The sequence below is a fragment of the Erinaceus europaeus genome, chromosome 19, assembly GCF_950295315.1.
Source record: "Erinaceus europaeus chromosome 19, mEriEur2.1, whole genome shotgun sequence".
NCBI classification, from domain to species: Eukaryota; Metazoa; Chordata; class Mammalia; order Eulipotyphla; family Erinaceidae; genus Erinaceus; species Erinaceus europaeus.
The window spans coordinates 27,673,880-27,699,150 of NC_080180.1; the positions used below are offsets into that span (position 1 = coordinate 27,673,880).

The 25,271-nt window shown below is 39.0% G+C and overlaps 1 protein-coding gene across 1 annotated transcript in view; it reads right to left on the bottom strand.

Annotated features, from left to right (window-relative positions):
• The window catches only part of SLC18A1 (solute carrier family 18 member A1), a 49,567-nt gene that overhangs the window by 14,724 nt on the left and 9,572 nt on the right, over positions 1–25,271 (bottom strand). Inside the window, 6 exon segments of the mRNA XM_016193928.1 lie at positions 2,436–2,531; positions 2,613–2,673; positions 15,395–15,438; positions 15,673–15,762; positions 17,746–17,838; positions 20,239–20,303. Of these exon segments, the coding sequence (XP_016049414.1) occupies positions 2,436–2,531; positions 2,613–2,673; positions 15,395–15,438; positions 15,673–15,762; positions 17,746–17,838; positions 20,239–20,303 (449 nt within the window).

A 25,271-nucleotide genomic window follows, 5' to 3' on the forward strand; every position in this document is an offset into this window, starting at 1 on the left:
TGAAATACCATCTCACTCCTGTGAGAATGGAATACGTCAAAAAGGACAGCAGCAACAATTTTTGGAGAGGCTGTGGAGACAGAGGAACCCTTCTGCACTGCTGGTGGGAATGTAAATTGGTTCAGCCTCTGTGAAGAGCAGTCTGAAAAACTCTCAGAAGACTAGACATGGACCTTCCATATGACCCAGTAATTCCTCTCCTGGTGATACACCCTGAGGTTTCTATAATGCCCAACCAAAGATATGTGTACACCTATGTTCATAGCAGCACAACTCATAATACCTAAAACCTGGAAGGAACCCAGGTGCCCAACAAAAGATGAGTGGCTGAGAAAGCTGTGGTATATATACACAATGGAATACTATGCAGCTATTAAGAACAATGAACCCACCTTATCTGACCCATCCTGGACAGAGATAAAAGGAATTGTGTTGAGTGAATTAAGTCAGAAAGACAAAGATGAATATGGGATGATCCCACTCATCGACAGAAGTTGAGAAAGAAGAACAGAAAGGGAAACATTCTGAATAAGATTTCTTTAGTCAGTGTACCTGTCCTTTAGAGCATTTAGGACAAAATATATTTCAGAGGCACTTTGTGCAGAATAAGTGTCCCAGGCAAATATCCCTGGATACATATTTTTCATAGCATATCCTCAAGGGGTGGGAGATTAACATGTAACTTTAAGTATCAGAATGAGTAAAACCAAAACCGTTACAAAGGTAGTAATATTTTTTTGTTTATAGAATATTCCCTGTACTCCATGTGCTAATTCTTTTACAATACTTAAATCTGCCAGAGACTCAAAACAACCATGAAAAACGTTTTCATATTTACAAATTTTAAAAAATAGAGGTCAAATGGGTTAAATAATGTATCCAAAATTATAATTAGTAGGTCAGGATTCAAACTCATTAGTGTTTGTTTCCCAAGCCTGAGCTTTTCCTTCACTCCTGTGAATACCAGGCATGCAATGTGTCCCTTAGTGCCCCTTACAGAGTGAAAATCACTCTCCAATATGTTGTCTCCTCCTAATCACGATTTACAGAGTATATTTTCTCCCACCATATCACCAGGAAATTTAGTAAAACTAAATTCATTTATACTGAATTGTTCATCAGGAGTTAGCACTAACTAAAATTTCCCCAGGTGACTGAGAACCTTGTAGTTAGATTTACATATGTAGCTGAGGAAAGTGTGAAAGATGATGAAAGAAAAGGTCTTAATAGTGGTATGAGTTTCTCTTCTACAAGCTTTCAACAGCAACTTTGCCTTCATCTGACTTGAAGTCTGACCAGTGAGTTTCTTTGTGTCTTACCAGCCTCCCTCTCTGCTTCTCAGAGCCAAATAAATAAATAAATAAATGCTGCCTAGTAGGAAATTCATGATACCATGATACTTTCAATTAATTAAACCGAAAGTCAATAATTTGCCAGTTACACACTGAGAGCTTGTTTGCTTTTAATAATATCTCATGGATGAAAAAGGACTGGGAAAGGCAGTTCTGAGCCCTGGTTATGCACCTACACCAAAAGCCGGAGTTGCTGAAGACTTGGGGCAAGGCATACTCTTCTGCATGAAGTGCTAACTAACTCAATTAATTGCCATGGTTAGAGGCATCTGTAGCCCTGAAAATTTGATTTGTCACTAGGAGTTCAGCTTGGAGTCTTGCTTAGGAGTGTTCACCAAAAATTAGATTCAGTGCTTTTCATTGCAAGTTGAGCTACACTAGATCCTTACCAGTTTCCCCTGTGGTTCTGCAAGTCTCTCTTCCTGGCAATGGCACATAACCTTCTCTGCTCCCTTTCCTCAAACTTCCTGGAAAAGGCATGAGCCTCTTCTCTAAGCTCCAGTGAGTCGTGATGGCTTCTCTCTATAAAGCATAGAAGGTTGGAGAACTCTCTTTCAGAACACAGTTCATAGCCTCCCTTTAGAGATGAGAATATAACAGAAAGATAAACCAGGGGTAGGTGGATGGATGAAGGAAGTGTGTCGATGCTATTGGTGAAAAGTATTTTCACATAGTGTCATTTATCCTTTAAATTAGACTTTAGATGAGATAGTGTTCCTGGCCTCATTTTTAAAACAAGAAAAATGATACTTAAAAGTGTACACAGTTTTTAAAATTTGCATAGTCAATCTATGGGACTAAAACAAAAATATTTTTACTGGAAAATGTTAATTATTCAACTATATAGCTAGGTATGTGCCACTCCACTGACCCTTTTTACCTTTCCACCTTGCCCTTCTTAGAGAAACTGCTCACCTACTTGGGTTTGATTCATAGGTGTGGACATGAAAGGTAATTCTACAAAGAAAGTATTTTCCTTCTGGGACCCTGGAAGGCATAAACCTGATAAGACTTCTCGAATACTTGAGAGAAGACCAAGTCATAACTCTACCTAAGTTGAAGTTGGGGAGCAAGGTCACTTACCCAGCGGCCACTCAGGGGAGCACATGGTCTGCATCATCCAGATGGGCAGTGTGGGCTCCAGCATGGCCACTCCCATATTGGCAAAGCAGAGGGAGCCTGGGAAGACAGCACTGTGAGACACTGTTACCTACCTTGAAATCCTGACACACACCCTAAAGGGAGGCATTGGCAACTTACCTGCAGCCACTATGATATAAGGATCTTTGAGAAGTATAAGGAGTGGAGTTCCCTTGATACTCTGTGAATATAGACAACAACAAGAAAGTTCAATTTGTACAATGCTCACAGCTTTTCTTTTTAATATTTATTTTATTTATTTATTCCCTTTTGTTGCCCTTGTTGTTTTATTGTTGTAGTTATTATTGTTGTTGTCGTTGGATAGGACAGAGAGAAATGGAGAGAGGAGGAGAGAAAGCTAGACACCTGCAGACCTGCTTCACCGCCTGTGAAGCGACTCCCCTGCAGGTGGGGAGCCAGGGTTTGAACCGGGATCCTTATGCCGGTCCTTGTGCTTTGCGCCACCTGCACTTAACCTGCTGTGCTACAGCCCGACTCCCTGCATACAGCTTTTATATATTTTCAGTTTCTGAGAATTTCAAAAATTTTATCATTTTCATTAAAGTAGAAATATATATTCAAATTGAAGGTGAAAAAGGAACTTTCCCAAAGAAATAGATAGACAACACACTCTCATTTCAAGGCAGGTTGTGGCACAGTAGAAGTTATAAAGAATGGGACAACATAGCCCATAAGTAACTTCTGCCTTCAAATAATTGTTAACCAGATCAGAGTGGATTTTTATCAAGGCCAATCTTGAACATGGATGTTTGTATTCCTGATGATGAGCCTAACATTAACTCTTGCTACATAGGAAATGTGTTTTATCCTGAATATGAGCATACGAATAACGAATAAGGTTAATATCTTCAAGTTTTCTAAATTTTCAACTGTGACCATTTTGAGCTACACTAGACTGTCAAGATTAAAATACTAGCTGTAATTTCCTACTTTTTGTTATAAAATCTGCATTCTCACTAAAATTTGTTATTCTAACCTCCTCCATGCAACCCAGAAGACTTTTATCATCACTGTCATCTGCCTAAACCAATGTTATTACTCTTTACAGGTCCATGTTCTCTCTACCTTAGTATTCTTCAAAGTGTAAATATGTCCCTTTCCACAATGTTCTCTGACTCACTTTCATTGTTGAGCAAACTTCCAAAGCATAGTACAACAGATTTTATTTTATGTTACTTATAAAAAGGAAACACTGACAAAACCATAGGATAAGAGGGGTACAACTCCACACAATTCCCACCACCAGAACTCTGTATCCCATCACCTCCCTTGATAACTTTCCTATTTTTTTTCTTTTTTAATTTTTATTTATTTATTTTTTATTTAAGAAAGGATTAATTAACAAAACCATAAGGTAGGAGGGGTACAACTCCACACAATTCCCACCACCCAATCTCCATAACCCACCCCCTCCCCTGATAGCTTTGCCATTCTCTATCCCTCTGGGAGCATGGACCCAGGGTCACTGAGGGTTGCAGAAGGTAGAAGGACTGGCTTCTGTAATTGCTTCCCTGCTGAACATGGGTGTTGACTGGTCGGTCCATACTCACAGTCTGCCTCTCTCTTTCCCTAGTAGGGTGTGTCTCTGGGGAAGCTGAGCTCCAGGACACATTGGTGGGGTCTTCAATCCAGGGAAGCCTGACCAGCATCCTGGTGGCATCTGGAACCTGGTGATTGAAAAGAGAGTTAACATACGAGGCCAAACAAATTGTTGAGCAATCATGGGCCCAAAGCTTGGAATAGTGGAGAGGAAGTGTTAGGGAGGTACTCACTGCAAACTCTAGTGTACTTCTGCTTTCAGGTATATATTTTGCAGTAGTTTATGGATACGTGTGAACATAAGCTCTCTCTCACAGAAAGTGGTGTATATCTAGGTTATGGGACTTTGTTAGAAAGTGAACCACCTGAGATGAAATTAGAGTGTATTATAAAAGGAAAGATCTCACCCGAGTAATGAAGCTGAGGGGTTGTCATTCCACACTTGAAGTCTCTGGACACAGTCTGAGGTGAAGCATGTTGAGGTGGCAATCGTTGCGTTGGTTAGGTTGTGATTGGCAAATGCAATATTATTTGGTATGGATTGGGAGAGGCATACGGGAAAGTGGGCCCTATCCAAGGATTCCAGGACTGGGGGAAGTAGGGGCTCTATAGTGGAGATGTGAGGTTCCTGCTGTCTTAGGGTTCAAAAAGACAATCGATAGTTAATGTTATCATCACATTATTTGGTAATTGGGTTAACTTTGAAAAGTCCTTTTGTTATGGTTTGCTGTACAGTACCCAGTATCTTGTATATAGCTGTGCTATTGGATGCTTCTAATCTACTTGGTCTAGGCTTTTGAGAGAGTCCACATATCAAATACACAGCCTATATATTAAAAAGATTCAGTTTGTGTTTTGAAAAACTTTGAGACATACAACTGATTTTCCCCCTCTCATATTAATTAACTACTGATTTATATGTCTACATTTTGCTAGGAGTGTACATAAACACCATTCCCACCACCAAAAGACTGTGACCCATCCCTCCCACCCACTCCCACCCCCCACTGGCCCAGGAAGCTGCATGTCTACCCCTCACCACAGGGCTTTTACTTTGGTGCCCTACTTACAATTTGGTCAGGTCCTGCTTTTAGTTTCCCTTTCAGATCTTCTTACTCAACTTCTGTTGATGAGTGGGATCATCCCATACTCATCTTTATCTTTCTGACTTAGCTCACTAAACATAATTCCTTCCAGCTCTGTCCAAGATGGGTCAGAGAAGGTGGGTTCATTGTTCTTGATAGCTGCATAGTATTCCATTGTGTATATATACCACAGCTTTCTCAGCCACTCATCTGTTGTTGGGCACCTGGGTTGCTTCCAGGTTTTAGCTATTATGAGTTGCGCTGCTATGAACATAGGAGTACACACCTCTTTTTGGTTGGGTGTTATGGAGTCCTTGGGGTATAACCCCAGGAGAGGAATTACTGGATCATATGGAAGGTCCATGTCTAGCCTTCTGAGAGTTTTCCAGACTGCTCTCCACAGAGGCTGTACCAATTTACATTCCCACCAGCAATGTAAAAGGGTTCCTCTGTCCCTGGGGATAATTTTTTTTAAATCAAAGTAAAGAAACAGAGCTATTCTTAAAATTGTATAAAGTTTTCTAAAGTCAAGTGTGGTATGATTAATTCTAATCATTGTGTTATAAATAAGCTACTAACTTGGTTATAGTAATGATTAACTATTGTCATTCTAAGTTCCTTATAAGACTGTAAGTAACCTTTTCTCTTTTTAAAATCCCTATTTCTCCTTGTCCTGGAATCTCTGGTACCTTTCTTGTATGCCTTGATGTCCATCCTCCTAACTCTTGATCCTGTTATACTGCCTCTGTAGGTCACAACTAAGTCAACCCTACCTGAACCACCACACTAAGTCATACTGTTCCTGCCTTTTTACTACAGATTGGCTCCTGATATGTCAATACATCAGCTCTGAGAAGCCAACCTCCCACCATGTGATAAACAGTCTGGTGATATCTTTACTAACTCAAGGTATATTACTCAGCTCCATTTTGGACAGTGCATTCTCCAACAGAGTTAAAGATCCTAGATATAGGATAGGGCCTATGACACTGTATATATGTGTTCATGTCTCCATAAGCTAGAGACAATTCTATTCTTTGAAATAAAATATACATCTTAAAGCAATAGTGCACAATACTTTGCAGTGAGTCAAGCAAGTAGAAAGACCTAAAAAAAGATACCATAAAGTACCTAATGAAATGGCTTTTACTTAGACGTAGACACCCTCCTCACCTACTTCCTATTTCACTTTCCTCTATCATTCCAAAACTGACCTTGTAACAAAGTAAGGACTACAAAAGACGGATAAGGCTAAGAGACTGACATATTTTAATGACTCTTTGGTCACTACCAGGCCACTCCATCATCTGGGGCCTTAGTCAGGGAGTCCTGGGATTCCCAGACAGACAGGATGGGCTTAGACTTCTAACAGATCCCTATCTCCATGGTCACTGGTTATCTCCATCAGGAACAACATAATGGACCTCTCTGTGGGCCCCTACAGGACCTTGCCCTCAAGGCAGATCAACAATGGTAGGGAATGTTCCATTCTCTGAAAGGAGGTTGAGCAACATACTTTACCACTCGAGGAAGATAGGTTCTGAAATTAGTGCAGCCTTGAATGTTCCTAGCTGTGACCACAGAATGTGAGCTCAGACTTACAGGGATGTAGAGGTTACACAGGCTCCTGTGCTGAATATGAGTTCCAGATCAAGTAGGGGTTTACAGCTAACAATATTTATACACTTTTCCCATGTTTGGGAGCTACTTTCTTCCCTGATTCAGCTTTCTAGTCCTTTTTCCAACTATGACACCATCTCTCCACACAATACCTTGGGTTCACCTTTATGTTAGCTGTTAGACTCGGGCAAAAACTAGTAAAGCCACGGCCTCCTTGGAATATACCTAAAATAGGATCTATTAGCTTTTCCCAAAATGGAGAGCCCCAAGTCTTCATCTGCAATATTCTTGCCTTTAAGTTCATGATTAGTTAACAATTTGTTTTGCATTATATCTTAACTCTTTTTCAGCCACTAAGTTACAGATGCTACATGATGCCTGCCTGACTTCCCTGAGCAGATGACCACGTCATGTGTCCTGGAACCCCACCTCACCAGAGTCCTGCCCCACTAGAGAAAGAAGGAGACAGGCTGGGAGTATGGATCAACCTGCCAACATCCATGTTCAACAGAGAAGCCAGACCATCCACCTTCTGCACCCCATAATGATCCTGAGTCCTACTCCTAGAGGGATAAAGAATAGGAAAGCTTTCCAAGTGTGGGGGAATGGAATAGGGAGTTCTGGTGGTGGGAACTGTGTGGAATTGTACTTCTCTTATCCTATGGTCTTGTCAATATCTCCATTCTGTAAATAAAAAAATTGTTTTTAAGTGCTTAACAGTACTCTGTGATTAGACTTAGACTTAATAAGCTTGGAAGCCTAGTAGAATCGCCTAAAAAAGCACTCAAAATTCTTTAGTTTATTACTTAGCCATAGATGTCTTCTCCCACATCCACTACATTTCCCTTATATATTCTAGCTACTCAAGTAACTATATAAGAGGTAGTAAATCAGGTTTACTACTCCATCTTTTTTTAAAAAAATACTTTATATGTATTTATTTATTTTCCTTTTTGTTGCCCTTGTTTTTTTTGTTGTTGTAGTTATTATTGTTGTTGTTATTGATGTTGTTGTTGTTAGATAGGACAGAGAGTAATGGAGAGAGGAGGGGAAGACACAGAGGGGAGAGAAAGACACCTAAAGACCTGCTTCACCGCTTATGAAGCGACTCCCCTGCAGGTGGCGAGCTGAGGGCTCGAACTGGTATCCTTATGCCGGTCCCTGTGCTTCATGCCACTTGTGCTTAACCAGCTGCACACTATTCCATCTTTTAATCTTATTTGGCATGACATAAACATTTTAATCACATGCCAATCGTTATAAGAAATAGTTTATATACAATTGGCAGAGAGATATACAGGAGATCATATATCATGGAAAATTATCCCTAAAACAACCTTTATTATAATTATCAAACAATGCCAAAAACTTGAGGTTAACTTAAACCACACTAAAATCCCAAGTTTATTTCCTTCCTAACTCAAGGCCATATTTTATAAATCTAATACCAACATGAATACCACAAAAGCCTTTTCAGTCTTCTTCTTGTAGCGTTTGCCCTTCTTCCGTAGCCAGTCAACAGCGTCAGGTTGAGCCTGATGTCTGCTTGTTGCTGGCTTTGAAAGTGACTGGGATCCATGTGGATTCAGTCGGCTAGGAAGGATCGTCAGTTTCCCCAATAAATGGGTACTCACGGGATGCACCACGAGAAGGTCGATCCAATGCATCCCAGTCTTGAAAACTGGGAGAAAGTTTAAGCTTGTCAGACAAAGAAGGGACTATAAAAACTGGAAAGAAGCAAGAGACTTACTTACTTAATGATGGCAATTAGTGTCAGACCACCTCAGCACCTGTGTTCCTATCCAGGGAATCCTTGAATTTCCTCACAGATACCATGGGCCTACACCTCTAAGATATATCTATTTGCCATCACTGGTCACTTCCATGTAGGCCTCTTCAGTACCTTACTCTCACTACAAACTAGCACTGTTAAGGACTGCCTCACTCTTTCAATGGAAGCTGCCACTAGAGGATGAATGATCTTGCAATGTATTTAACCTAGAACATCCCCAGATGAGACCATGGTGTGTGACCTCATACTGACAGGGACTTAGAGGTTATATAGGGTCACCTCTCCAGAGCCCTACCCTTCTAAAGAAAAAGACAGACTGGATGTATGGATCAACTGCCCAATGTCCATGTCTAGCAGAGAAGCAATTACAGTTGCCAGAATTCCTTCCATATGCAACGCAAAAGGAATTTTGATTCATACTCCCAAATGGGGAAAACGTTAGGAAATGATGACCAAGGGCCCTGAACTTCAGTTTCACTGGGACCCAAAGCCTTTGTGACCAGAAACCTTTGTTTTTGCTCCATCATGAAAAGGAAGAAATTTTAGAAAACAATCAAAGAAGTCAGGCCCTACTCTCCTTACCTAAGAGGGAAGAAGAAAAAGAAAATAAAAAGTATCCTTAGGAGTAAATAAAAATTAATGTGAGCTTCTGCGTGAGGTCATCAATCTTTGCCCAAATATCTCATATGCTTCTCTAGTGTGTGCCTTTTTCATTTCCTAACTACAGTCTTAAAATATCTGGATAAAAAGACAAAAAGTAATACTTTGATAAAGTAAAGGAAGGAAAATCTTCAAGAATGTAATTTAAAAATCACGTTTCTCTGACAATCAGCTACCTGGAGCAGTTTTTCATATGTTTGTTAACCTTTTGGATCTCCTCTGAAGTGAATGTCTTGTTGATATCCTCTGCCCATTTTTGGATGGGGTCATTTGCTTTTTTGGTGCTAGGCTTGCTGAGTTCTTTGTATGTTTTGCTGATTACTCTCTTGTCTGATGTATGGCATGTGAAGATCTTCTCCCATTCTGTGAGGGGTCTCTTTGTGTGATAGTTTCTTTGGCTGTGCAGAAGCTTTTCACTTTGATGTAGTCCCACTGGTTAGTTTCTGCTTTAGTCTTCCTTGAAATTGGGTTTGTTTCATCAAAGATGCCCTTGAGGTTTAGGTGGGAAAGTGTTCCACCAGTGTTTTCCTCTAAGTATTTGATAGTTTCTGGTCTGACATCCAGGACCTTGATCCATTTGGAGTTGATTTTTGTTTCTGGTGAGACAAGGTGGTTTAATTTCATTCTTCTGCATGTTTCAACCCAGTTATCCCAGCACTATTTATTGAAGAGAGCCTCCTTCTTCCACTGAATACTTTGGGCCCCTTTATCAAAGATTAGCTGTCCATAGGTGTGTGGGTTTAGATCTGGGCTTTCAATTCTGTTCCACTGGTCTGTGTGCCTATTTTTGTTCCAGCACTAGGCTGTTTTGATGATGATGGTCTTATAATATAGTTTGAGATCTGGGAGTACGATGCCTCCATTTCTGTTTCTTTTCCTCAAGATGGTTTTGGCAATTATAGGTGTTTTCTGGTTCCAGATAAATGATTGTAGTTTTTATTCTATTTTCTTAAAGAATCTTGGTGGAACTTTGATGGGTATCACATTAAATTTGTGTATGGCTCTGGGGAGAATATTCATTTTGATGATATTTATTCTTCCAATCCCTGAGCATGGGATGTCTTTCCATTTCTTGGTGTCAGTTTCTATTTCCTTGACTAGTGACTCATAGTTTTCAGTATACAGGTCTTTCACTTCTTTCGTCAGCTTTACTCCTGGGTATTTTATTGATTTTGCTGCGACAGTGAATGGGAGTGATTTCTGGATATCTTCTTCATCATTTTAGTGTTTGCATAGAGAAATGCCACTGATTTTTGTACATTAATTTTGTAGCTTGACACCTTGCTGTATTGTGTAATAACTTCCAGTAGTTTTCTGCTGGATTCTTAGATTTTTCTATGTATACTATCATATCATCTGCAAATAATGAGAGTTTGACTTCTTCCCTTCCAATTTGTATTCCTTTTATTTCTTTCTTTTGCCTGATTTCTGTGGCAAGAACTTCCAATACTATGTTGAAGAGTAATGGTGATAGTGGACAGCCTTGTCTAGCAGTCTGGAGAACTTTCACAAGGCTAGACATATACCTTCCATATGACCCAATAATTCCTCTCCTGGTGATATACTCCAAGGATCCCATAATGCCCAACCAAAAAGATATGTGGACACCTATGTTTATAGCAGCAAAATTCATAATACCTAATACCTGGAAGGAACCCAGGTGCCCAACAACAGATGAGTGGCTGAGAAAGCTGTGGTACATATACACAATGCAATACTGTGCAGCTATACAGCACAATGAACCCACCTTCTCTGACCCATGTTGGACAGAGCTAGAAAGAATTATGTTAAGTGAGCTAAGCCAGAAAGATAAAGATGAGTATGGGATGTCCCCACTCATCAACAAAAGTTGAGAAAGAAGAACAGAAAGGGAAACTAAAAACAGGGTCTGATTTAATTGAGAGCAGGGCACCAAAGTAAAAACACTGTGGCGAAGGGGAGGGAGGCCATTGGGTTTCCAGGTGCGGCGGGGGTGGGTGGTTGGGATGGGACACAGTCTTTTGGTGGTGGGAATAGTGCTTATGTACACTCTTATTAAAGTGTAGACATATAAGCCACTATTTAATTAGTATGAGAGGGGAAAATTGATCATATGTCTATAACTTCTTAAAACACAGACTGAGTTTTTTTAATACATAGGCTACCTTTGATATGTTGACTCTCTCAAAAGCCTAGACCAGGGTGAACAGAAGCAACTGGCAGCATAGCTGTACACAAGATGCTGGGTATTAAGCAGCAAACCTTAACAAAGGGACTTTTCAAAGTTAACCCAATCACCAAATAATGTGATAACAATAACTATCCATTGTCTTCTTGAACCCTAAGACAGCAAGAACCTCACATTTCCACTATAGAGCCTATATTTCCCTAGTCCTGGAACCTTAAGGTGGGGGCCACTTTCCTGCGTGCTTCTCTCAATTCAAATCAAATAATATTGCATCCGTGGATTGCAACCCAATCAACGCAATTAGTGCCTCCCCAGCATGCTTCACTTCAGACTGTGTCCAGAGACTTCATGTGTGGAATGACAGTCCTTCAGCTTTATCACTCATGTGAGACCTTTCCTTTCATAGTATTCTTTAATTCCATTCCAGGTGTTCCACTCCCCAATAAAGTCCCCAAACCTAGGTATAGTCCAGGTCCACGGAGATAGAGCATATGTTCACATGTGCTCATAAACTAGGGAAAAATATATACCTGAAAGCAGAAGTACACAAGAGCCTGCAGGGAATAACTCCCAGCACTTCGTCTGCACTATTCTAGTCTTTAGGTCCATGGTTGTTCAACAATTTGTTTGGCTTTGTACGTTAACTCTCTTTTCAGCCACCAGGTTCCGGATGCTAGCATGATGCTTACCAGACTTCCCTAGACAGACAACCCTACGAATATGTCCTGGAGCTCCACTTCCCCAGAGACCAACCCTACTAGGGAAAGAGAGAGGCAGACTGGGAGTATGGATCGACCAGTCAATGCCCATGTTCAGCAGTGAAGCAATTACAGAAGCCAGACCTTCCACCTTCTGCAACCCACAACGACCCTGGGTCCATGCTCCCAGAGGGATAGAGAATGGGAAAACTATCAGGGGAGGGGATGGGATATGGAGATTGGGTGGTGGGAATTGTGTGAAACTGTACCCCTTTTATCCTATGGTTATATTAATGTCTCCTTTCTTAAATAAAAAAAATAAAAACAAATCATGTGTTTCAGTCTTATAAATATAAAAAATTGAGGGACATAACTCAATGAAGTACTACCCGTTTAAAAAACCTATATTGATTCCTTTAGGATAAAATGAATGAAAATGGAGATGATTATGATAAGTGAAATAAGGAAGTGAAGAACAGGTACCAGGTGATTTTCTCATGTTAAATGTAGATAATTGAAGCATATGAACTTGGAATATATATATATGCATATATAGTCAGCCCATGTCTAAGACCTTGGAAGAACTATAATGGTAGTGGAAGAACTATAAGGGTTCATGAGGACACAGAACTTTGGTAGTGAAAGTGGTATAGAACTATACCTTTATTATCTTATAATGTTGTAAATCACTATTAAATCACTAATGAAAAATAGAAATACATCTAAATAATAAAATAAAGAAAACCAATAAAAGTTCAGCAAGATAGTTCACTTAAGTGGGTTTCTGTTTTTCCATACATGCAACCCAGATTTGAATCCTACACCTCACTGCACTGAGGGGCAATTTGGTGTTATCACATCTCCAGTCTTCCCCACCCCAGCCTTTCTTCCTCTCTTTCTTTCTTTCTTTCTTTCTTTCTTTCTTTCTTTCTTTCTTTCTTTCTGCCTGCCTTCTCTCTCTCTCTCTCTCTCTCTCTCTCTTTCTTCCTTTCTTTCTCCCTTCCTTCCTTTTTTTTTTCTTAAAACAGTCAACTTGGGGGAGTCGGGCTGTAGTGCAGCGGGCTAAGTGCAGGTGGTGCAAAGCACAAGGACCGGCATAAGGATCCCGGTTCGAACCCCGGCTCCCCACCTGCAGGGGAGTCACTTCACAGGCGGTGAAGCAGGTCTGCAGGTGTCTATCTTTCTCTCCTCCTCTCTGTCTTCCCCTCCCTCTCTCCATTTCTCTCTGTCCTATCCAACGACAACAACAATAATAACTACAACAATAAAACAACAAGGGCAACAAAAGGGAATAAATAAATAAAATAAATATTAAAAAATTAATTAAAAAATTAAAAAAAAAACAGTCAACTTGGAGTGGTGATACCTTAAACTAAAAATAATAATAATAAATAATAAAAAAATAGCCCAGCCTTGTGAGAGTTTTCCAGACTACTCTCTACAGAGGCTGAACCAATTTACATTCCCACCAGCAGAGCAGAAGGGTTCTTTTCTCCCCACAGCCTCTTCAGTATTTGTTGCTGCTGTCCTTTTTTGATGTATGCCATTCTCACAGGGGTGATGTGGTATCTCAATATTGTCTTTATTTGCCTTTCTCTGACAGTCAGTGACCTGGAGAAATTTTTCATGTGTTTGCGTTTACAGTCAACAATATTTATACACCTTTCCCATATTTGGGAGCTACTCTCTTCCCTGATCCAGCTTTCTGGCCCTTCTTCCAGTCATGACATGATCTCCCCAGAGAATAACTTGGATCCACCTGCATATCAGATTTCAGGCTCAGGGAAAAAATATTAGTATAGCCACAGGCCCTTTGTAATATAAATAAAATATGCCTACTTGCTAGCTACAGAACGAAGACCCCCCCCCCACTCTTTATCTGCACTATTCCAGCCTTTAGGTTCATGATTAGTCAACAACTTGTTTGACTTTATAGGTTAACTCTCTTTTCAGCCACCAGGTTCCAGATGCTAGCATGATGCCAATCAGACTTCCCTGGACAGACAACCCCACCAATGTATCTTGGAGCTCCAATTCTCCAGATCCCCCAGCCCACTAGTGAAAGAGAGAGACAGACTAGGAGTATAAATTGACCTGTCAATGCCCATGTTCAGTAGGGAAGCAATTACAGAAGCCAGACCTTCCACCTTCTGCATTCCACAATGACTGTGTGTCCATACTCCCAGAGGGTTAAAGAAGAAGAAAGATATCAAGGGAGGGGATGGGATATGGAGTTCTGGTGGAGTTGTACCCCTCTTATCCTATGGTTTTGTCAGTGTTTCTTTTTATAAAACAAAATAGTTCAATAAACTCTTTGAACTGACATTTCTTTTAATCTAAAATTTACCTCAAACTTTATAACAATACATATAACAAAACAACTCCCAGGGTTTACATCAAAGTACTACAAATCTATTGATATGCAGCAGTATTTATAACCTTAAAATATTAGATATTGCCTAAACACCCAAACATGGAGTACTGAAGAAGCTATAGAAACTGTATGGTATACCATACATCCAAAAGAACAATAATTTCATTTTATGAGTATATAGAAATCTGTCATCTAAAATTAAAATTAATTAAAATGATATTAAAGGAAAACTTCTGTTTACAATAATCCTGATACCAAAAATGTAGGCTTTCCACTCCTTTATGAGCAACAGGTTGTTCTAGTAATTTAATCAAATTCTGACACTAACTGCTAGAATTAGCACAAGCTTAACAGTTCAGCTCCACATGACTTCCTCCTTCTGACACCAGTAGCAAGTAGTGAGTTCCCAAGTTACTCACAATTCTGACTAAATTGGCCCCTAAGTCAAGGTCTCTAAATCAAACTTTTCCACATTTTCTGCATTTAGTTATCTTATTCATAGTTTTATATGAATTTTCTATAGTTATCTTTGGTTTAGAGTCAAAGAAATACCAACTCTCTTACAGAATGACAGTCTATTAAGCATGCTTTTTGAGACTATATTTTATTGGGGGCTAAGGAATTGTGTCTCTAAAACCTCTTTATCTCTAGGACAAAACTTTAAATATTAGGGTCTCAATGTCATTGTTCTCAGTTCTTATTTATATGTATATATTCTATAAAGTTTCCTTGGTCCATCAAAGCTAGAGCTTCTGCATCCATCATTATCCTGTATCAACCCAGACTTCCTTATCACAGTAGTCTAAATAGTACTCTCTCAAAGGAATTACTCATTCTTCCTTACTCCACTCTTCTTTATTTTCTTCTTTTCTTTTCACATGTATGATCCAGTAAGAACTGGATCCCTGAACTTACTACAGGAAATTTTCTCAAGTTATCTACTTACCTCTGGAGAGACTTTGGAAGGCTGTAGGATGAAAAGCAGGAGTACTAAAACAAGAGAAAAAAAGAGTTTAGTTTGTCCAGTTTTTATGTGGATATTCCATAGTCGTATTGTCCCCTTCATGCTACCATAGCTATAACTTCTGAGTTATTTCTTCTTTCCTAGGATTTCTAGTCAGTCCTTGATCCATCCATTCACAAAGTCAGCACTGACACCACAGCATAATGCATTCCCAATCTTAGCTGAGCTATCATCTGACTTGCAGTCTCATGATGGCATACCTCCATCTAGTAGTGACAAGAAAGCCAAGATGAGGAAGGGTGAAGACTTCCCAACAAATTCATACATCACACTTCCAAAGGGAGCTCCTACTGAAAGGTAAAGCAGACACAGATTCCAGATGTCAGGGTCAATTCCAAACCAGTGCAGACTGCAAGTACAGTGGACTAAGTTAAGTTCAGGTAGCCACAAGGACTTTGCCAAGCAGATTATAGCAGTCATGAAGAAGAAACATGTGTGAAGAACACAGAGGTATCAAAAAGTGTGTGCATGGAGGAGAAATAGAAGTTACTGTTAGTAGAATATGAGTATTTAGAGAGGAAGTGTGATGTTAAGAGAGACTGAAGCCAAACCAATATCAAGAACTCCATAAATCCAGATGATTCACCCCCCCTAGCTTTGTGGGCCAGGGAGAATAATTTTACCAGGAGACAAATATTAATAGTTATATATATAGGAAACTTCTGAAATTTCTTTGAAAAGAGGAGGACATGTGCAAGAGACCAGGCAGGGATGAAGCAGGTATATATCATAGGTTATATAAGTGAGGGTAAGAGTTTGTAGAGAAGAGTGAGATGCACCCAGGTTTTATCTGTGTGCCTGAATGTATTAAAATTTAGAAAGTCTTGAATCAAAATCTATAACTTACTAACTATATGACATTGAATGACAATTTAACATTTCTTGTTTTCATCTTTGGAATGGACACAATCACTCTTACTTCACACATGGTGATGAAAAGCAAAAGTAATTATGTATAGAGCATGTTTAACACTGAACCTCACAAAAAGCACATAAATGTCTTGAAAGTACAATGTGTGGTAGTGAAGATGAGATAGATTTTTTTTTTTTAACCAGAGCACTGCTAATCTTTGGCTTATGGTGGTGCAGGGCATTGAACCTGGGACTTTGAAGCCTCAGGCACAAGAGTCTCTTTGCATAGCCATTTTGCCATCTAGCCCTTCCCAGATTTTATTTATAAGAAGACTAGATTACTGGACCTTTTCCAGTACCTTACGAGCTATTCAATAGAACCTCTTTATTCCTCCACCTTTTCCTGTTATCTCTAGAGTTTGCCCATTTCAAGTTGAGTTTTCCAGATACTGACAGAGAGGCAGGAGCAGGGGAGACATAGAATCTATAGCATTGGGGCTGGGTGGTGGAACACCTGGTTGAGTGCATAAGTTACAATGCACAAGGACCTGGGTTAAGCCACCAGCTCCCACCTTTAGGTGGGAAGCTTCATAATCAATGAAATAGTGCTGCAGGTGTCTTTCTGTCTCCCCCTTACTCCCTCCCCCTTTTTCTCCATTTCTGACTGTCTCTATCAAGTAAAAAATGAAGACTCCCCCAACTCTTAATCTGCACTATTCCAGCCTTTAGGTTCATGATTAGTCAACAACTTACTTGACTTTATATGTTAACTCTCTTTTCAGCCACCAGGTTCCAGATGCTAGCATGATGCCAACCAGACTTCCCTGGACAGACAACCCCACCAGTGTGTCCTGGAGTTCCACTTCCCCAAAGCCCCAAGCCACTAGGGAAAGAGAGAGGCAGGCTGGGAGTATGGATGAACCTGTCAATTCCCATGTTCAGTGGGGAAGTCATTACAGAAGCCAGACCTTCCATTACAGAAGCCAGACCTTCCATCTTCTGCAACCCACCTTGTGTCCATACTCCCAGAGGATTAAAGAATAGGAAAGCTATCAAGGGAGGGGATGGGATACAGAGTTCTGGTGGAGAGAACTGTGTGGAGTTGTATCCTTCTTATCCTATGGTTTTGCCAGTGTTTCCTTTTTTTAACTTAAAAAAAAAAAAAAAAAAGAATCCACAGCAGTGAAGTTTACTTCAATGCCATGGGGGACAGACTCAAATCTGTGTGGCACACCTGTTCAATTTGTTCAAAAGATAGAGGTTTTGTCTTTTCTGGGTGATTTTTCAGAAAGACCCAAAACATAAAAAGGAAAATACCTATCTTTTATGATCTAGGTATTACTTGTTTCCTGGATCCAGTTTTTGAGGATCTGCTGAAGTCTAGTTTTACACACTAAGACCTGAGGTCAGATGCTACTTGCCAAGCACTCCCAAAGCCAAACTTCCCATGGCAATTCCCATGGCACTTCCTCTCTCAAAGTCATCAGTGTAGATACTTGCCAGCATCCGAAGACCTGAAAAGGAAAATGACAGAGTTAGCACACAGGAGCTTTCTGTCTGCTATTCTAAGAGCCTTTGGCCTATTCCTCAGTCTATTCTAGAGATTTAGGTAGTTTTAGTTTGAAAGATTTTATTAAGCTACCCAAAATATTTTATAAATACTACTCTACTTGTCTCCTAAACTCCCATATTGCTCATTCACTTTGCTAAAAATGACTGTTGAAAGTTCAGACTTCTCAGGGAATAGTAACACAACATGTCATTGACCAATGATAATGCATTTATAGCATTTTAATAATTTCCTAGTATATTTTCTTAAAATATTGAATATGGAATAGATAAAAGAAAGGAAAATCTATGGACACAAAACACTGCTATTCTATTAGAGGTGGCTACTCAATGAAAAATATAAAATAATTAAGCACCTGGAATAAAGTGTGTACTGTGCTTTTATATCTATTTACTCATTGTAAAATGGGCAAAATATCTATTCAACAGGATTCTTTCAAATTATATATTTGGCAATACTTTTCAAACTCTGATGATATTATAACATCAATATTACTGTTCATTTGAATTGTTAAAAGAAAAAAGATCATAGAGTTGCAATAGTAAAATCCTGTTAATTAGAGTTTTGCCTCTAGTGAGCTTACTGCATCTAAATACTATCAGAAAAAGTTATATTAGGAATGTATAGATTCATCATGCAATTCTTTTTTTTTAATTTTCTATTTAAGAAAGGATTAGTGAACAAAAACATAAGGTAGAAGGGGTACAACTCCACACAATTCCCACCACCCAATCCCCATAATCCCCCCCCCTCCCATGGTAGCTTTCCCATTCTCTAGCCCTCTGGGAGCATGGACCCAGGGTCGTTAAGGGTTGCAGAAGATAGAAGGTCTGGCTTCTGTAATTGCTTCCCCGCTGAACATGGGCGTTGACTGGTCGGTCCATACTCCCAGTCTGCCTCTCTCTTTCCCTAGTAAGGTGTGTCTCTGGGGAAGCTGAGCTCCAGGACACATTGGTGGGGTCTTCAATCCAGGGAAGCCTAGCCAGCATCCTGGTGGCATCTGGAACCTGGTGATTGAAAAGAGCGTTAACATACGAAGCCAAACAATTTGTTGAGCAATCATGGATCCCAAGCTTGGAATAGTGGAGAGGAAGTGTTAGGGAGGTACTCACTGCAAACTCTAGTGTACTTCTGCTTTCAGGTATATATTTTGCAGTAGTTTATAGATACATGTGCACATAAGCTCTCTCTCACAGAAACTGGTGTATATCTAGATTATGGGACTTTGTTAGAAAGTGAACTACCTTAGATGAAATTAGAGTGTACTATAAAAGGAAAGGTCTCACCCGAGTAATGAAGTTGAAGGGTTGTCATTCCACATGTGAAGTCTCTGGATACAGTCTGAGGTGAAGCATGTTGAGGTGGCAATCGTTGCTTTGGTTAGGTTGTGATCGGCGGATGCAATATTATTTGGTTTGGATTGGGAGATGAGTATGGGATGATCCCACTCATCAACAGAAGCTGACTAAGAAGATCTGAAAGGGAAACTAAAAGCAGGACCTGATCAAATTGTAAGTAGGGCACCAAAGTAAAAACCCAGTGGTGAGGGGTAGACATGTAGCTTCCTGGGCCAGTGGGGGGTGGGAGTGGGCGGGAGGGATGGGTCACAGTCCTTTGGTGGTGGGAATGGTGTTTATGTACACTCCTAGCAAAATGTAGACATATAAATCAGTAGTTAATTAATATGAGAGGGGGAAATCAATTGTATGTCTCAAAGTTTCTCAAAAGACAAACTGAATCTTTTTAATATATAGGCTATGTATTTGATATGCGGACTCTCTCAAAAGCCTAGACCAAGTAGATTAGAAGCATCCAATAGCACAGCTATATACAAGATACTGGGTACTGTACAGCAAACCATAACAAAGGGACTTTTCAAAGTTAACCCAATTACCAAATAATGTGATGATAATATTAACTATCGATTGTCTTTTTTGAACCCTAAGACAGCAGGAACCTCACATCTTCACTATAGAGCCCCTACTTCCCCCAGTCCTGGAAGCCTTGGATAGGGCCCACTTTCCCGTATGCATGCAATTCTTTTTAAACAATATTTTTCAAACTCTGAATTGTTAAAAGAAAAAAGGTCATAGAGTTGCAATAAGTAAAATCCTGTTAATTAGAGTTTTGCCTCTAATTAATAAGCTTACTGCATCTAAATACTATCAGAAAAAGTTATATTAGGAATGTATAGACTCATCATGCAATTCTACAATTATCTTGTTCTGAATCATAAATTTTGTCTAAAGTTCCCTTAATTTCTTTAAACAAATCTATACAGTTTAAAGGTTGTAAGAGTAAAGGGTGTTCATAAGCGGTTGTGTTTTGAAGATATCTGTGTTACCTGCAACAGATGAAAATGAAGATCCAATGCCTTGTAGGCTTTGAGCCACAAAGAAAAAGCAAACACTGCAAAGAGAATGATAAGAATGCTTGGGTCACCAAAAGCATGTCCACAGTATAACAGATAAGAGGCATTATGCATCCATTTTATTCATTTTTTACAGATTTACGTTATATAAATTATATGTACAGAAGACAGTAACAGCCTGGTACATGCAGCTCCAATGATCAAATCAGGAGGTCCAGGCATTTAAGCTTAGTGCTCTACCATCTGAGACATCTCCCTGGCTGCTATGAATATGTTTAATTCGTATTCTTGTTCTATATTTTTGGATTTCTCCCCTTTCTTCCTCCCTCCCTCCCTCCTTTCCTTCCTTCCTTCCTTCCTTCCTTCCTTCCTTCCTTCCTACCTTCCTTCCTTCTTTCCTTTCTCTTTATTGCCACCCGAGTTATTGTGGGGGCTAGATGCCAGCACTACAAATACTCCACTCTCAGTAGCCATTTTTTTCCTCTCTTATTTTACTTGATAAGGCAGGGGAATTAAGGGAGTGGTAGGTAAAGAAAGGGACAGAGAAAAAGAGACATTCACGGACTTGCTTTATTATTCATGAAGTGTCCCCTTTGCAGGTGAAGATTGAGGGCTTGAATCCAGGTTCTTGAGTGCAGTAACATGTACACTCAACTGGGTGTACCATGACTTTGCCCCAGAATTTCCTTTATTTCTTATTTATTTATTTTGTATTAACTTTATTTGATAGAGACAGCCAGAAGTCAAGAGAAGAGGGGGGAAGTTGGGGGGAGACAAAGAGACACCTGCAGCCCTGCTTTACCACTCGCAAACCTCTCCTCCTGCAGGTGGGGGCTGGGGCTCAAACTTGGGTCCTTGTGCATTGTAACATGTGCACTCAACCAGGTCCACCACCATCCAGCCCTAGAATTGTCTTTCTAATCTCACACGCAATGCATTTTTATTGGATGTAGAATTGAGAAATCACAAAATGTAAATTAATGTACCCCACAGTAGATAGAAGACCAAAATTCTATATCTTGTTTTTTTAACCAAAAATCAACTACCCACTGGATTCAATGCTGTCCATGAAGTACAATGCCCTAGGCTGAGTACTGATCCTGAAACCCTATTTTTGGTTCCTCTATACACAACTCCTTGATTCAGTTTTTGTCTTTCTGAGCATCATCAGGCCATGTCTAATAACACAGAGATAAAAGCTATGTACATTTCAAAGACAGTAGATGGTAAGTAGAAAAGAATGGCTTGTGATCCAATCAGATCCCTCATCATTTTTTTGGGGGGGGTGGAGGGTGGGATAGGTTAATGATTTACGACTGTTGCTGACGTGTGGGTATAATTTCTTATCTCACCACAATAGGTATCTGCAAAACACTCTCACCCTCAACTTATGCCCTTTTCCATCATAATGTACCTAGACATAAAGGTCCCCTATCCTCCACACCCCCTCCCAGTCCTTCCCCAGAGTTATTTTTTTTTGGTGCAATACACCAAGCCAGTCCAAATTTTACTTTTGTGCTTTCCCTTTCTCTTCTTGTTTATTAGTTTCTGTCCATGAGTGATATCATCCAATATTTATCCTTTTCTTTCTGGAATATCTCACTTGAAATTATTCGAGACACCTAAGATAAGGTGAAGAAAGTAACTTCATCATTTTAATGAGTAGTACTCCATTGTGTGTATATACCATAATATCCTTAGCCATGTATTCATTAGACACCATATGACTTGGAAACTGTCTAGGGATATATCCTAAGTAAATAATCACACAAATCCACAGATATCTGTGTATATACCTATGTTCATAAAAGCACAATTTGTAATAGCCCAAACCTGAAAGCAACCCTCCCACTCATCTTGTATAAGAAAACATTTAACCAAATCAAATAAGTGAGTATTTGTTAAGTAACACTGAATGTGAAGCTGTGCTCAACTCTTATAGATGATGTGAAGTAGAAAATATACAGTTCCCATGCCTGAAGAGGTTCAAACTACTAGAGATTGGAATTCATAAAAATGAGAACCAAACAGGAATATATCATCAAAAAACTAAATTATAAGGTGTTATTTTGAAGGTTGGTAAGTTTAGACATGTCTCACCTCCAATTATAGGACAATGCCCGCAAACAGAGTAGATTCTCTCCCAGACTATCTGAGTCAACCAAATTTTAATCCCCTTACCTATTCATTACACATGTTTTTGACTGAACTTATATCTTCCCATTACTTCCCCACATGATTACACACTCTTCTAAATATACTCATTTTTGGTCTCTCCTTGCCAGGTCTTCAATCTCCTCTCTGAGTCTCTAAGATTTCCAATCTGTTCAAAATTTACTATTCCTATATTTTTAAAGAAAAGAGTGGCCAATATTGTCCCTGTTTGCTCAACATATTCCTGTTATAAAACCAAAAATTCCACACCATCAAGATCTTATAGATTCCAGGAAGACTATAATGGTTTATCATTCTACTTAAGATCAATTTCACTTTCACTTTGCAATGCCTAATATGAGACACCATTTAGCTTTTAATTATGCCAGGACCTTATAGGGAGTAATGGATATCATCAACTATCTTAGTACTTTAAAAATCCTAGAAGGTTGCTGAATATGAAGCTTAAACACCAAACATTTGCTGTCTTTGGCAATGCTGGTATGGCAGGAAAACAACAATTGTAATTTTATACATATTATTTGATAGACAAGAGAAGTTTTCAAATAAGGTATCTGGGCAGAGAATCAAATAAATTTCTTATACAACAGAGTTTGGGGTCCACATGGGGGTTGCATTATCTTATTCTGCAGACTGGCAAACGCTAGAAGAAGAATTCTGCAGACTTGTGTCATATTTACTTGGACAAACATCACGAACTCCTGGATAACTGGAACCATAAACTTTCATTCTTGACATCTATCAGTGACTACTATGTTTGGGTTCCAGTGTGTGTGTATGTGTAATGAATTATTTATCCCTTTAATAAAATAGAAAATTCTATTATTTTATTCACTGTCCTGCATAGGTTTAGCTTCTAGAAGTTCAACAATATCTATAACTTGGATTTCTACATTTTCTTGGTTCTTCTATAAACTTCACTAATAAGCCACAGTCCTCAGACAGACTTTCACTCATGAAGGTCTGAATTTTACCATCTTTCATCCCCCAACATAATAAATTCCATCTCAGTATTGCTTTACTATAGTCAAGGCATAAGTTGTAGAGAAGAAAACATGAAGAGGAACAATAGAAGAGTCAGGTAAATAACTGAAAAAATAGCAGGTAAGATAAAAGTGAGGAGAAGGCTGGGGAGATACATATGGTTATGCAAACAGACTCTCATCCCTGAAACTCTGAGGTCACAGGTTCAATCCCTCACACCACCATAAACCAGAGGGGAGCATTACTCTGGTTAAAAGCATTAATAACAATAATATTAATAAATATTTTAAAATGAGGAAACAAAAAAATTTACATGAGAAGGAAATATGTTGTTGGGAGTACAGAATCAACAGTAACATTGAAAGTTAGGGAATGTCTACAGGCTATCTTCCTACATTGCATACCCTAACCTTTTAATTCCTTATTTTATTTCTTGGAGTCAATATTCAGATGTTTTTCCATTTATGGTTCTTATTCCATCTCCATATTATTGGAAATATTTATCTAATATTGAATAGACTATTTCTCTTTTTCTTATCTCTTTCATTTACTTTCCTAATGTCCTTACTTGTGGGTAATATATTTTTAGGAATATTTCAGATGCTATTGTTCAATTTCAATTGTTTGTTGCATATCAAAATAATATGATCACTTCCCCAGAAACAGGATATTTGTATTAAATTCATCCAGAGACGACTGTTATAAACATACATTCTACCATATACATTAAGACAGCTTTCACAGTTTTCTCCAGCTAAAAGAAGTATCTATTCTCTATAAAAGAAAAAGAAAGGGGAATAGGGCAGTAATGCAGCAGGTAAAGCGCAGGTGGCACAAAACACAAGAATCAGCGTAAGAATCCCAGTTTGAGGCCCAGCTCCTCACCTGCAGGGGAGCTGCTTCACAAGCAGTGAAGCAGGTCTGCAGATGTTTCTGTCCTCCTCTGTCTTCCCCTCCTTTCTCCATTTCTCTCTGTCTTATCCAACAATGACAACATCAATAACAACAATAATAACTACAACAATAAAACAACAAAGGCAACAAAAGGGAATAAATACTAAAAAAGAAAAAAGTTCCAACTAGATTGAGCTGATACAATTGCCTTACATTTAACTGCAAAACATTTAAATCAGTGTCCTAGACCAGTTAGTTAATCAACACTTAATGAGCTGACTAGACCAAGTTACCTTCAAGTTGTAAATATCAAAAAATTTTCGTGAAAGAAAAGAGGAAGTAAATTACTTACTAATTGTGGAAAGAAATATGATAACAAAACCAGCAAACATAGGAATATGATATCCAACCCTACAAGAGAATTTTTAAAAATACAGTTTCAATAAGCATCTATATACTTAAATTATATTTTTTCCTGTTTTTAGGAACAGAGTTGCAGTTACTTGAGTAAATGGAAAAACATGTCTTAATGCAGGTGAAGAGAGAGAGTATGGTATATGAATGAAAACAAATAAATAAACATGCAAATGTTCTCATAGACCATGACCAAAATTCTCTTCTTCTGAATTAGAATGTATACATCAGGTATATACAACTATAGCAAGTCAACTGCACTTCATTCCAGCTGTTATGCTAGGGTACTTATAGAAATGACATATATATATATATATGTTAATCTGTTAATCTTCTTGGTACTCAATAGCCATAAATTCCCTTGGCACTTTATAAATATCATGATATTCTTTTTTTCTGTCTCCAGGGTTATTGCTGGGGCTTGATGCCTGCATTATGTTTATATATATTTTATTACACAAAACAAAACACTGAATATGGGCCCCTTAGTAAGGGATACAATTTGATACAATTCCCACCACCAGAGTTTCATATCCCAT